Source organism: Pan paniscus, chromosome 8 (genome assembly GCF_029289425.2).
Source record: "Pan paniscus chromosome 8, NHGRI_mPanPan1-v2.0_pri, whole genome shotgun sequence".
NCBI lineage: Eukaryota > Metazoa > Chordata > Mammalia > Primates > Hominidae > Pan > Pan paniscus.
Genome location: NC_073257.2, coordinates 72,288,802 through 72,303,128, shown reverse-complemented (window position 1 = coordinate 72,303,128; position 14,327 = coordinate 72,288,802). Strand labels below are relative to the sequence as shown.

Sequence of the window (14,327 nt, the reverse complement as noted above, 5' to 3'; positions counted from 1 at the left end):
TCCCCCAAAGTTTGGGAATTTTTCCTTTATTTTGTTAATAGGTAAAACAAGCACAGCTATATCAACCCAAGGGTAATACTCCTTGTTCCCTACCCTCTTCTCATCTTCCCTCCCCAATTCCATTTCCTGTTCCTCTGAGGTAACCATTGCTAACAGCCTAGAATGTTTCTTCTACATATTTCTTATAAAAATATACAAACGTAGCCGGGCGCGGTGGCTCACGCCTGTAATCCCAGCACTTTGGGAGGCTGAGGTGGGCGGATCACGAGGTCAGGAGATCGAGACCATCCTGGCCAACATGGTGAAACCCCGTCTTTACTAAAAGTACGAAAATTAGCTGGGCATGGTGGCGCATGCCTGTAGTCCCAGCTACTCGGGAGGCTGAGGCAGGAGAGTCGCTTGAACCTGGGAGGCAGAGCTTGCAGTGAGTGGAGATTGTGCCACTGCACTCCAGACTAGCGATAGAGTGAGACTCCGTCTCAAAAAAAAAAAAAAAAAAATTGTGCAGATTACATTTTCCCCTATAAAAGATGATCCTGTGCACATTGCTGTGCATCTTGCTCAGGTGTACAGCAATTTCCGCAGGTTATACAGGGCAGTCGCTGTTTGTCTGGCTCCCTCCTTTCCTCCCTCCCTCCCTCCCTCCAGTCTACCCTCTAGTGTCACATCTCAAATCATCCTGTTCAAATGAGAAACTCTCCTCCCACCCCCACCCTCCCTGGTCACATTCTAGTCCCTCACTTTGATTTATTTTTTCTTCATATTTGTTTAGTGATGTATCTACCCCTCTTTATCCCCTATTAGAATAAAATTTCCATGTGAGAGTGACTTTAATTTCCTCTCTACCCTATCCCCAGTGACTAGATCAGTGCTCTACATGGTGATCCCTCAGTAAAAACTTGGTAAATGAATGAATTGGAATCATTCTGTTTACTAACTGCAGGAATGTCTAGGATATGGGTAAACTGTTACTTATGTAACCATTCCCTTATTCATAGAGATGCAAGTTCTTTCAAGCTTTAGTCTTTATAAGCAATGCTGCTGGGTGCTGTGGCTTATGCCTGTAATCCCAACACTTCGGGGGGCCAAGGTTGGGGGGATCACCTGAAGTCAGGAGTTTGAGACCAGGCTGGCCAACGTGGTGAAACCCTGTCTCTACTAAAAATACAAAAATTAGCTGGGCGTGGTGGCGTGTGCCTGTAATCCCAGCTATTCAGGAGGCCAAAGCAGGAGAATCACTAGAACTGGGAAGGCAGAGGTTGCAATGAGCCGAGATCGTGCCATTGCACTCGTGGGCGACACGGCGAGATCTGTCTCAAAAAAAAAAAAGATGTCAGTAAATGGTATTGCTGGGTCCAGGGTAGGTGCATTTTCAATTTGAATAGATGATGCCCAGTTACACTGTTAAAAAATTGTTGCCATTCATACCCACTTGCAATAATGAAAGCACTTATTTCCCTTAATTTTTCTCTGATAACAAGATGTGATTAGTGTTTAATTTTAGCTAATCCAAGAGGAGGGAGATAGTATCTCATTCTGATTGGCATTTCCATGTAAATTATCCAGTTTGAACATTGTAATATGTTTTATTGACCATTTTTCAGCTTCTGTGAATTGCCTGTTTATAATATTTTGCTATCGTCTATTGACTTATCTGCCATCCTATTATTAATGCATTTGGTATTGAACATATTAATCTTTTACTTGTCAGGTGTGGCTATTTTTCCAGTCTACTTTTTGCTTTTCAAGTTTACTCTTTTTGCCATGGAAATCTTTACATTTTTATGTAGTCAAATATATTACTTTTTATATTATGCTTTTAGGCTTCTGGGTTTCCAGTTTTGTATAGGAAAGTTTCCCCTAACTAAAGCGAAACCATATTTTCCTGAATTTTTTGGTAAGATTTTAATTTTTTTTTTGGAAATGGAGTCTCACTCTGTCACCCAGGATGGAGTGAGTGGCGTGATCTCGGCTCACTGCAACCTTCGCCTCCCAGGTTCAAGTAATTCTCCTGTCTCAGCACCCCAAGTAGCTAGGATTACAGGCGCATGCCACCACACCCAGCTAAATTTTGTACTTTTTAGTAGAGATGGGATTTCACCATGTTGGCCCGGCTGGTCTTGAACTCCTGACCTCGTAATCTGCCTTGGCCTCCCAAAGTGCTGGGATTACAGGTGTGAGCCACCACGCCTGGCCAGATTTTAATTTTTAAAAATAGTTGTCTCCTAAGCAAATGTAATTTTTTATTTATATACAATAAGATGTTATTTAGCTTTGTTTTTCCAAATAGATTTCCTATTATGTAAATACCATCTTTTAAATAAATCATCTTTCTCTCACTTATTTGAAATTTAAATATATGACCTTGATTTAAATATAACTTAAATACATAATACATATATAAAAGTATATATGGATTTATATATATTCAGTATACATATTTAAACTTGAATCTATTTCTTGATTCTCTATTATTGTCCCCCAACCTATTTGTCTATTCCTATGTATAATTCTTATATTTCTATATGTGTGTGTTTAACTGTTTAATTATGGTACTTCTGAGTAAATCTTAATATCATATAAGATAAATTCTCCGTCACAAACCTACTTTTTCAAAATACTCTTGCTAATCTCAAACACTTATTATGCCATAAAAATTTTTAATCATTTATTCCAATGAAGCCCACCAGAATTATGCATAAAATTTGGCTTTGAAACACACATACATACACACACACACACACACACACACACACACACCTGGATGGACTGGAGTGAGAGAGGTGAGTTGGTTGGGAGGTGGTCTTAGCAATTAGGCAAACTAAAACAGGGCCTGAACACCCGGGTGACAGGAGGGTGAGCCACGTCCAAAAGAGAATCAGCTGGACTTGGACTTTGACCATTTGTTAAGGAAGTTGAGTCATAACTATTAGAGTGAAGGAATGAGCAGATTGTAAACCCTTCCTAGAGTTAGGACTATGGCGGAAAGTACTTTTGGAGGTAGACAGCAGGGAAGAAGATGTATCCATTTGTGGACAGGTTGAGTTCCACGCATGAGAGCCATCAGTGGGCACAAAGAAATTGGTGATGATGATGCTAAACATTTGGATAACTTTAAAATATTTGAAAGAGGTTTTTAAATGAAGTTCTGGAACTTTCAGGCATACTTAAGTTCTTATTCACTTTCTTATGAGGCCTCACTTTTTTTTCTTTTTCCTAACTCATTTCTACTTTTGGCAGCTTGGGGGCAAATTATTGTAAATTCCCATTCTTGTTCTTGAAAATGGGGAATTTATCCACAGGTGGCAAAATGTCAGTTCTTGAAAATGTTTGTTCCCACTCTGTAAAAATATTTTCTACAAATACTTATATTAATAGTTTTATAATATTTTTGCAAAACCCAATATTTTATGGTCACTACCATTTTCTCTTCATCATAAAAACTGTTTAGGCTATGGAGTATAAATGATTTTGACTATTAAAATGATGTATCTCCTGGGCCCAGTGGCTCATGCCTGTAATCCCAGCACCTTGGGAGGTCGAGGCGGGTAGATCACCGGAGGTCGGGAGTTCGAGACCATCCTGGCCAACATGGAGAAACCCTGTCTCTACTGAGAATACAAAATTAGCTGGGCACGGAGGTGCATGCCCGTAATCCCAGCTACTTGGGAGGCTGAGGCAGGAGAATCACTTGAACCCAGAAGGCTGAGGTTGTGGTGAGCCAAGATCACGCCATTGCACTTCAGCCTGGGTAACAAGAGTGAAACTCCATCTCAAAAAAAAGATATATCATTTTGACTTAAGGTATGTTGTAGATATGCTTATTCTCATGGCATTTTCTTTCATTTGTCTTTTCAGAACTTGATAGCCCAGAAGAGTTAGGGAAAAAGCGTATCTGCAGGATTATCACGAAAGATTTCCCCCAGTATTTTGCAGTGGTTTCCCGGATTAAGCAGGAAAGCAACCAGATTGGTCCTGAAGGTGGAATTCTGAGCAGCACCACAGTGCCCCTTGTTCAAGCATCTTTCCCAGAGGGTGCCCTAACTAAAAGAATTCGAGTGGGCCTCCAGGTAATGTTCACAAAAAGTTGTTTCCCTCAGTATGCGCAGAGAGCATGTGAGTGCATGTTTTGCTCTGGAAAGAGTTATTCTAACATCCTAATGATACTGCTAATTAGGCCGTTTGGGGAATCATTTACCTATTTCAGATAAAAAGCATCAAGTATAAAGTTAGCTTACTGGCTTGTTAAATAAGGTACATATTTTAGGGTTGTTCTGTTTAAAAGTCTCAGTTGGTTTCTGATGAAAAATAATTTTTTAAATCATAGGTTATTGGTCTCAGTATGTGGAACAACATACCAAGCCATGGTTTATGATATGCCACATCATAAAAATCAGTTATAGTGAAGCCTGCAAACTTTAGTGTTTTGATTTGATTGAAGTAAATCATAAATACTGGGTTTTATCCAAACCAGTTGGAACTTGATTTGGTTTGGAAAGCTGGCTGGAAATCTTGGATCAAAAGATTTTTCTTGTATTTATTTCAGCTAGACTTTAGTTCTTTTTTTCTTTATTGAATAAGGAAAATGAACTAAAGTAACTTAATAGATGTTATTAATATTGTAATTAATAGTTTAACTGAAGGTTCATGTTCTTCTTGTGAGGCTGGACTCTCCTGCCCAATGGAGTTACTGGGTTTTGTTTGTTTGTTTTGAGCCAAGCACACTTAAGTCCTGAGATGACCTTTAATAAGTAGTTAGCACTAACGAGACCACCTTACATTTCAGGGATATGAAGCTCCCTTCACCTGCCTCCCATACCAAGTTATTTTACCAAACAGAAAAGAAACCAAGTGGTAGAAGAGAGGCTTAGTAGACTAGAATTGAAATCTTTTGAAATTTTGAATGCATTTTGTTATTAACTCTGAAAGCCTCAGTTTTTATGTGGGTATGAGTTGCCTTTAGGAGGTTTTACTGAATGTCCTGCATAGGTTTAAAATATATTGGACTCAGCATGTATTGTCCTTTAATCTGGACTAGACTAAGAAACTTCTATGCTGTGAGACTGGATCCCCTCTCTTTCCTGCAAGCCAGTGCTATTTGTGTTCTACTGGGGAAATACTCAGACTGACCAATTCCTGTCATAGTGTTTGGTTTCGTTTATTCATGCTTTCCTAAAATAGTAAGAAAGGTTAAAAAAGACATGGGTTTTTTTTTTGTTTGTTTTTTTTTTTTTTTGGTTGTCTGTTTTTGTTTTTTTCCTTCTCACTTAAAAAGTAAACTTCCTGATTGGGGAAAAAAAAAAAAAAGTCACTTTCATTTAAAGTCCTTTCTCTGTCTCTAGGCCCAGCCTGTTCCAGATGAAATTGTGAAAAAGATCCTTGGAAACAAAGCAACTTTTAGCCCAATTGTCACTGTGGAACCAAGAAGACGGAAATTCCATAAACCAATCACAATGACCATTCCGGTGCCCCCGCCCTCAGGAGAAGGTGTATCCAATGGATACAAAGGGGACACTACACCCAATCTGCGTCTTCTCTGTAGCATTACAGGTTTGGTTAAGTCACTGCTGTACTTCCTATTGATTCACAAAGATTGTGTACAAAGACATAAAACCTTTGAAATATCCATGCCAACATTATAAGAGAAAATAAAATAACAAAACATTTTACTTGTCCATCACCTCATCTCTGGTTTCCCAAGGATCATTTCTTGGGAAGATCCTGGTCAAGATCCTGGTCTCATGACTCATTTAAAATTTAGTGACAGCATCTTTCCTGCTATTAAGGTTAGCATTAGTAGAAGTATCATTGAACCTACTGGAGCATCTAGGTAATTTCTAGATTCAATCTAGGTAATTTCTTGGTGACCTAGACAGAGGTAATGGACTTAGCAACATAGTTTAAACTACAAGGAAATTGGGTGGACTTTGGGAAAAATACATGTCCCACAGAGCACTAGTAATAGGAAATTGTTCAGTACATGGTTATTCTCACCTACTGTACTCGCCAGTGTAATCTGAGAGTTTAAACATTCAGGGCTCAGAAGAACACATTTTGTGATAAACACCTGGAATCTAGAGCGCAATTCATCCTTTGATTATCCTAGTCCGATTTTTAACTGCAATTCCAAGATTATTAAAGATAGATTTTGTTTTTGATCTTCTTTTGTTCTCTGAGGAGTAATTTTAATGGCTGATGCCCCTTTTTACCCTCGGTAATTAATTGTACAGAATGCCATGTACAGAATGAGCTGTTTCTTAACTTTGGTAGTTCTTACCTTTTTAAAGAGTAAGAGGCTGGGCGTGGTGGCTCACGCCTGTAATCCCAGCACTTTGGGAAGCCAAAGCGGGTGGATCACCTGAGGTCAGGAGTTCGAGACCAGCGTGGCCAACACGATGAAACCCCGTCTCTACTAAAAATACAAAACTTAGCTGGGCGTGGTCGCAGGCGCCTGTAATCCCAGCTACTGGGGAGGCTGAGGCAGGAGAATCGCTTGAACCCAGGAGGCGGAGGTTGCAGTGAGCCGAGATCGCACCATTGCACTCCAGTCTTGGCAACAAGAGCGAGACTCCGTCTCAAAAAAAAAAAAAAAAAAAAAAAAAAGAGTAAGAGATTTAATTATCCATCTGAAACAACCAATCTTTGCACTTACAAATTGCATTTATAAAATATACTTATAAATTGTGGCTGCCCCAAGTTTAAGCCATTCATTAGTACCCAGACAAAAAACAAGGAATTTTTTTATAATTTAATATCATCTTACAAGGAAATCACAATAAGCCTGGTAAAAGTATAAAAGGAGAGTAGAGAGGAAAACTACCTTTAGTACACACTATTAAACTGAAGGTGTTGAAGTTTTGCCAGTTTGTGGCTATGCAGAAAGAAGAACAGGATATGATGAAAATTTTACAAGGAGCATCTCCCATGATAAAGTCAACATATCTGCTGTTGTTCTCTCAGGGGGCACTTCGCCTGCTCAGTGGGAAGACATCACAGGAACAACTCCTTTGACGTTTATAAAAGATTGTGTCTCCTTTACAACCAATGTTTCAGCCAGGTATGGAAATAAAGGATTCCAAAAAGCAGTAAGGAATTAGTTTTTATTACCTTTTGGAAAGTAAAAATTGTTGTGTTCAATACTAAAAAAAAATGTTGTGAGAAAAAAAATCCTTAGTATTTGCTTATCAAAATTATCCTCAAATAACAAACAGAGGGTTTCTGTGTTTGATACATGGAAAAAGCATCTTTGCTGTTTAAATGAACAAGTTAATAACGTTTTGGGTTAGTTCCTTTACATATTCTGATTTTTTTAATTGTGAGTCTTTTTAAGATTTGGCTTTTAAATAGCCACATTTTCATACTTCTGTTTTTTTGTTTTGCTCAGATTTTGGCTTGCAGACTGCCATCAAGTTTTAGAAACTGTGGGGTTAGCCACGCAACTGTACAGAGAATTGATATGTGTTCCATATATGGCCAAGTTTGTTGTTTTTGCCAAAATGAATGATCCCGTAGAATCTTCCTTGCGATGTTTCTGCATGACAGATGACAAAGTGGACAAAACTTTAGAGCAACAAGAGAATTTTGAGGAAGTCGCAAGAAGCAAAGATATTGAGGTACCTTGTTCACAAAAACAAGTTCATTTCATTACATACTCCAGATATGAGGTTTTATTTTGTGGCCTTAATAGCACTCACTATAAAATACCAAGTGCATTATTGATTTTACTTTTAGTTTAAAAAATTTGATATAGATTAATACTCAATTTTTTTTATCTTTTTTAATTTTAATTTTTTTTTTTTTTTTTTTTTTGAGACGGAGCCTTGCTCTGTTGCCGAGGCTGGAGTGCAGTGGCGCGGTCTCAGCTTACTGCAACCTCCGCCTCCCGGGTTCAAACAATTCTCCTGCCTCAGCCTCCCAAGTAGCTCGGATTACAGGCGCCTGCCACCATGCCCAGCTAATTTTCTGTATTTTCAGTAGAGATGGGGTTTCACCATGTTAGCCAGGCTGGTCTCAAACTCCTGACCTCGTGATCCACCCACCTTGGCCTCCCAAAGCGCTGGCATTACATGAGTCACCACGCCCGGCTAATACTCAAATTATTTTAAGTGTCTCTGGGGCTGTCTTAGCTGGTTAAAACATAGCACTAATGAATTTAAGTTATGGTCTCCATTTTCTTGTGGCCACTTGAGTTACCTACTTTTCAGAATCACTGTTTATACACATTACTATGATTTTCCTTTTTCAAACCCAGTGAGCATGTAAGTATCTAACAGTGCAAAAAAAAAAAAAAAAGCTTTCAAAATCTATACGAATAAGTGATTGATGTCAGGCACATTCTTAAATATTTTTAAAGTTGCCAGAATAAAAATAAATGTGTAATTCTGTTCTGTATATGTCCATGATATGGATTCCAATTACAGTTGGTGAATTGTAAGCACACAACGTTATTTTTATTGCAAATAGCACCACAGAAGTAACTGCCTAATAGAGACACGTGTGACATAGTAACATGTCAGTCTTTTAATGTTACGTGACATAAAATCTCAAAATATTTTAAACTCAGATTAACATTAAATTGTTTATTTCTTTTACTCTAAAAGGTTCTGGAAGGAAAACCTATTTATGTTGATTGTTATGGAAATTTGGCCCCACTTACCAAAGGAGGACAGCAACTTGTTTTTAACTTTTATTCTTTCAAAGAAAATAGACTGCCATTTTCCATCAAGGTAAATCATCTTTAACAGAGAATCTGTGAATTATGGGGAAAAAATACTCTTAGAGAATAAAAATAAAAGGTTTTAATGATTTATTTAATTTGAAATACCCCATCAAATCTGAACTCATAAGGTCAGATTTTGTTCTGGTTCTACCAGAGTATACTTTCAAGCCAGTAAAGCTTTACAATTGGTAAAAAGGATCTTTATTTTTCAAAGAGTTTAATAACATTTATGTTTAAGCAAACATTTGTAAAACCAAACAATTTAGAGTAATACAATGTATTATTTCTGGTTAATGTTCAGTAATCAAATAATGGATGAAATGCAAATACAGTATTCAAGTTTCATTTTCATTTCTGGTGGAGCCCAGGGACATTCTAGAGGGATCACCTTCTCTCTCCAAGAACAGAAGGAGAGAGGAAAATTGTTTTGTCATTATTATTTGCTGTTACTGTTGCAAAAGCTGGAGCTTTCAGAAAAAAAAACTGTTAGAAGGAAAATGCACATAACTCAGACTGTACTATGAATTGTCAGGATTAGATCATCAGACACAACAATCCTGTGTTTAGGAATCGGGCATCTAACTCTTGCTGAGTTCAGATGTGACCACCCCGGTAGCTGCATAATCGTAATCATCATCTTTTCCCTTTACCTTTCCTGCCTCTCATAGGGCTTGATAAAACAACCATGCTTAACTCTTATACAGTTAAAAATCCTCAGATAAGTCTCATTCTATAACCATCAACTACCAAAATTCTTCTAGATTAGAGACACCAGCCAAGAGCCCTGTGGTCGTCTGTCTTTTCTGAAAGAACCAAAGACAACAAAAGGACTGCCTCAAACAGCGGTTTGCAACTTAAATATCACTCTGCCAGCACATAAAAAGGTATCTTTTAATACTGCTTTAAATTGTCTTTCCCTGGTCTTGAAGAAGTGGGCCTTTGGTATGCAATTAAGGAATGCTTTGTAACATGAATAAAGCTCTTGAAACTGAAGTTGTATTAGTCTCCTCGTGTAGATTGCCTAAGTCTTGTTAATGTGGTGTCAAATTCTTATAGTTTGTATGATGGAGTCTTCTCTGTTTATCGCTTTTGCTTCTGCTGGTAGCGCATAGATTTTTATGCTTTTAAATAACGTCATATGTTAATTTGCCATGGATGTACAGTTCTTGATATTTTTTGTTGGCTTTTTTTTTTAATTTGCTTTGCTTTCTAAATCAGCTTGCATTTGTGCTCCCTACTCAGTCCTTTTCATATCCTGATATTCTTTTCCCTGCTGTCCATTATAATATTCCTTGTCTCTGCAATGCATCTTGGAACCAAAAGGAGACAGAGTCAGATCAAGATGATGAGGTAATATAAACACTTCTGCTTTTATTCTATCAGAAGTAGAATAGAAATTGAATCTGTATGACAGAAGTTGCAGAGGGCTAAAGTGTGGGAAACATATAAATTATATTTTTCAGGTCTTAAGTAGGTAAAAGGGTATATATTTTTCTTAAATGGTTCACTCTTCTTCCACACGTACTTAAGAGTACTTAAATATATTCAACGAAATTATAATTCAGCTGATGATTCAGAAACTGAAGGTCTTTAAACATTTTTAAATATGGTAGATTGGCATGTATAAATAAACGTTAAAAATTTTTTTAGACAAGTCAAGTGCAATAGTGAGAAAGGGGGAAAGAGTAGGACCAGGAAGTTCTATCTATGACTGACGAGAACAGTCAACTGAGATAACGCACTACCTTCGAACCCGCCAAATAGACATTTTGTGAAAGTTTCATGTGCCTATTTTACTATCAACTATATCCTACTATCCAGCATGTTATAACATTTAAATCAAGATCACGTTTAATATGTGCAATTTTATTGTACAAATAAACTTATGTTGTATGTGATACAAAATATTTGCTTACTAGCTATTGATAAATCTTTGATACTCTCACTAAAGAAATTTATCTTGACCATTTTTTTAAGAATATAGTTCAATTAAGTTGTCTCCTAATGTTTCTCTAAGTTATATGATAATTAGGTTTTTGAATCCCACACATCAATAGTAATAAATAGAATCAAGTAGCCTTAGGATGCAGTAATAGTACCTCTGGCCAGGTGCGGTGGCTCACGCCTGTAATCCTAGCACTTTGGGAGGCCGAGGCGGGGATGGGGTGGGGGGATCACCTGAGGTCAGGAGTTCGACACCAGCCTAGCCAACATGGCAAAACCCTGTCTCTACTAAAAATACAAAAAATAGCTGGACGTGGTGCTGCATGCCTGTAATCCCATCTACTCAGGAGGCTGAGGCAGAATTGCTTGATCCCAGGAGGCAGAGGTTGCAGTGAGGCGGGATCTCACCACTGTACTCCAGCCTGGGCTACAAGAGCAAGACTCCGTCCCTACCCTCCTCTGCCTGCCCCACCAAAAAAAAGTACTTCTAACAGAACCATTCATCTGTTTTCAATCTCCTCATCTACACTTTATGCCTGTTAACATACAGAATCCCCAGCAGTAATTGGAATAATAAACTTTGTGTGCCTTTCTCCCTTGAATGTACTCACATAGAGTGAGTGTACTTTGTGATATATGTGCTTTCAATATGAACAGTTCCAGGAAAATTTACTGCTCAGCATCAGAAGTCTCTGTAATGCTTGTCTTTTACTTGTACTTCCCTGTAGTCTGCTGTGTTGGTGCTCTTAAATTTGCCAAATGATGATTTTGGTTAAGACATGGGGGGTGGGGCTATAAAATCCCAGTGGGAAATTAACATTTCCTAAGAAGGAAAATAAACAAGTTATCAACATGCCATCCTACAAAATGTTTTAAAACTGAAGATGTCACAGGGAAGTTGGAAATAGAGTTGTCTTTTTTTTTTCCTTTTCAGATTGAGAAAACAGATAGACGACAGAGCTTCGCATCCTTAGCTTTACGTAAGCGCTACAGCTACTTGACTGAGCCTGGAATGAGTGAGTTTCCTAACACATTTACTAATCTATGTGGATTTTCATAAGAAGAGACATTTTTTCTATACAAACCAAATTTTATCATTTGGAAACTCAATGGCAAAAGAAAAATTGCCTGCAGGAAAACCCTATCATACAACCTAAGTAATATTTTGTGCCTAGTTGAAGATGTGAGGTAAAAACGCCCCTAGCTCATACTTCAAAACAGCTTTTAAAGCCATTGACTATTTTTAAATTAGAAACATGTATTACTTTTCTTTTAAAACCTTGATTTTTACTTTGATTAACTATGCTAGGAGATAAATATGAATGTTGCTTTAGATCTATGCTCAGATGAAAAAAATTACTCAAATATTTGGAATGGTAGAAAAATGATAAAGTTACTTTGTCATCTCATTTTTCTCAGTATAGATAGGTTGTCATATCCTAGTCCCGATTCTTTTTCTTCCCACTTTGCAAGAATCACATTTCCTTACCTTCTTGAGGTAGCACTTGTTTACAGAGTTCTTCTTTCCTCCCTCCCTCCCTCTCACTTCCTCTCCTCCTGTCCTTTATTAAAATATCAGTTCTGAGGCTGGTCTTCACTAAACCAGTTAGACCCTTTTCTTTTCTCAATGATTGTTTTGGTTCATTGTTAGCTGGCATGCACTTATTAAGATACAGATTCATTCAGTCCTATCTGTTTATATATTCTCCCTCTCTCTCTCTGTTTCTGTCTGCCTCCTCCTCCCTTTCCTTCCCTCATCCTTGTAATCCTCACCTCTGGTGATCTCTACAGCCCTCAAGATAACCCCCTCCACCAGCAGGAACTAAGAGTATTGAGCTCAGCATTGTATTTGACTGACATATTGGTGCCACTTTAACCATTCTCCTCATTTTAAATGAGGGGAAATTATACAAAAATTATTTTTTAATTAGTGAATCATTCCTAGCTGTTTCCCACTGACACAGTTTCTTAAGTTCAAGGAGGTCTGGAAATTTGCCAGTAAGAGTCACATCTTTGGCTTTTCCCACCTTTTCCGAAGTCTTGTTTTTGTGGGCCAACAGCATAGCATGTAAGATCTGCGGCAGGACACTACTGCACCACTTAGTTGAGACGATCTTAGCATCATCTTCTGGAGCCTAGCTCCTTGACTATTAGAGACGTTTCAATATTTAAATACAAAATGGAGAATATAAGAGAAATGAAAGAAACCTACCACATTCAAGAATGTTTCCTCAGATCTCTGTTCTCCTCTAGCAGAAATGTCAAAATCCTCCCAGAAACATAAGGGCTGAAATTAACTCATATTATGCTACAGAGCAGAAGAGGGGTGTGTGTGTGTGTGTGTGTGTGTGTGTGTGTGTAGCTAGGTAGCTAGGTGGTTTCCAGTAGAATTAAATACACTGGGGAAGTTTTCTTTGGAATACTATTTTGCCCTAGAGATCCTCAGTGCGTAGTTGGTTGAGACCCTGTAGGCAACATCATTAAGCTTTGGACAGGCTCAATGGACCAGCTGCTTTAGGTCGGAGGCCCCTTCAGGCCGGTGAGTTTCCATCTGATTCTGGTTGCTAAGGCAAAGTCAATTGAATGTTTCCCACTTATAATAGTGTTACTGGTTAGATCCAGCTAAGGTGTATGCAGCTTGTGTTCCTGGACTTTTGGTAGAAGAGGAGCGAACTTTTCAGTTTTATGAAAGGGTACATAAGGGTGGTAAACAAGGGAATGAATAGGAATAGGAAGTGACTAAAAGAAAAGTTAAGTCTCAAAACTGGTGTTATGGGAACTCCAAGTGAATGCCACTTTTCCTTCACCACGCTGCCTTTCCAACCCCTTCCCCCCAGGAAAAAGATTCTGGATTAGTTCGGTGCCTGACATCCAGAAATTCCCTCTTATAAAGGGATCCCAAAATATATGTCATTAAAGCATAAAATGTGTAACTGATTGGTAGGTTCGTTGTTCCTTGCGAAGTATAAAACCATAGATGTGGTTCAAAAGATTTCTTTGCCTGATAGAGCCAGCCTTCAGTGGTAAAGGATAGATGCTTTGTCAGTGTCTGATAGTTACAAAAATAAATGCTTGTGAGACACAGACTAAGCTCAAATCATTGAATTTGAAGGAATCCGCAAACCTTCCATTTGCAGCATGGCATTTCCAAAAGAGTTCAGCAATATAATATTGAGAATTATGGCAAGAAGGGGTAAAGAATAGGCGAGTTTTTCCTTAGTTCTTCCACTTTCTTTAGAATAATATGTAAGCCTAGGAAAGGATATGTTCGGAATGTTTGAATTTAAATGTACTCTAGAAATGACCATCTTCACCCTTGTGGGAGTAGCTGCTAATCCAAGGACTGGACTGTAGCAATGGCACGGGCACAGCATGAAGAAGAACATAAAAGCTGAAGCAGATTCTCATTTTCTCTTTGAGTTTCACTATTCTGAACCAGGGCTTTCTTGGAGCAAAACTGTATTCACCTTTGATGTAGAACATTAGCCGTTGGCAGGCCTTGCAAATCTCTGACCAGTTTGGTTTGTTTGAGTTGTAGAAGCAGAGAGGACCAAGTATGTGTTTGTGCTCCCCAGCAAGTGTGCTTACTTCATTTGTGTGTTTCTTGCTCCATTGCCAGAAGAAATGCTGGTATTACTATATCCATTCTTCCTAGTGGTAGGTC

General features: G+C 38.2%; 1 protein-coding gene across 31 annotated transcripts in view; it reads left to right on the top strand.

The window, feature by feature from the left end:
• Positions 1-14,327, top strand: part of ANK3 (ankyrin 3) — a 709,526-nt gene that overhangs the window by 644,688 nt on the left and 50,511 nt on the right. For 22 of the 31 annotated variants that reach the window (XM_055092833.3, XM_055092837.2, XM_055092830.1 and 19 more), the window contains 8 exons: positions 3,859-4,070; positions 5,343-5,550; positions 6,961-7,057; positions 7,385-7,613; positions 8,601-8,726; positions 9,481-9,603; positions 10,043-10,069; positions 11,598-11,679. In XM_055092833.3, the coding sequence (XP_054948808.1) occupies positions 3,859-4,070; positions 5,343-5,550; positions 6,961-7,057; positions 7,385-7,613; positions 8,601-8,726; positions 9,481-9,603; positions 10,043-10,069; positions 11,598-11,679 (1,104 nt within the window). The remainder of the gene's footprint in view (positions 1-3,858; positions 4,071-5,342; positions 5,551-6,960; positions 7,058-7,384; positions 7,614-8,600; positions 8,727-9,480; positions 9,604-10,042; positions 10,070-11,597; positions 11,680-14,327) is intronic. The other 9 variants (XM_057298899.1, XM_057298898.2, XM_055092847.2 and 6 more) reach the window with 1 other exon arrangement.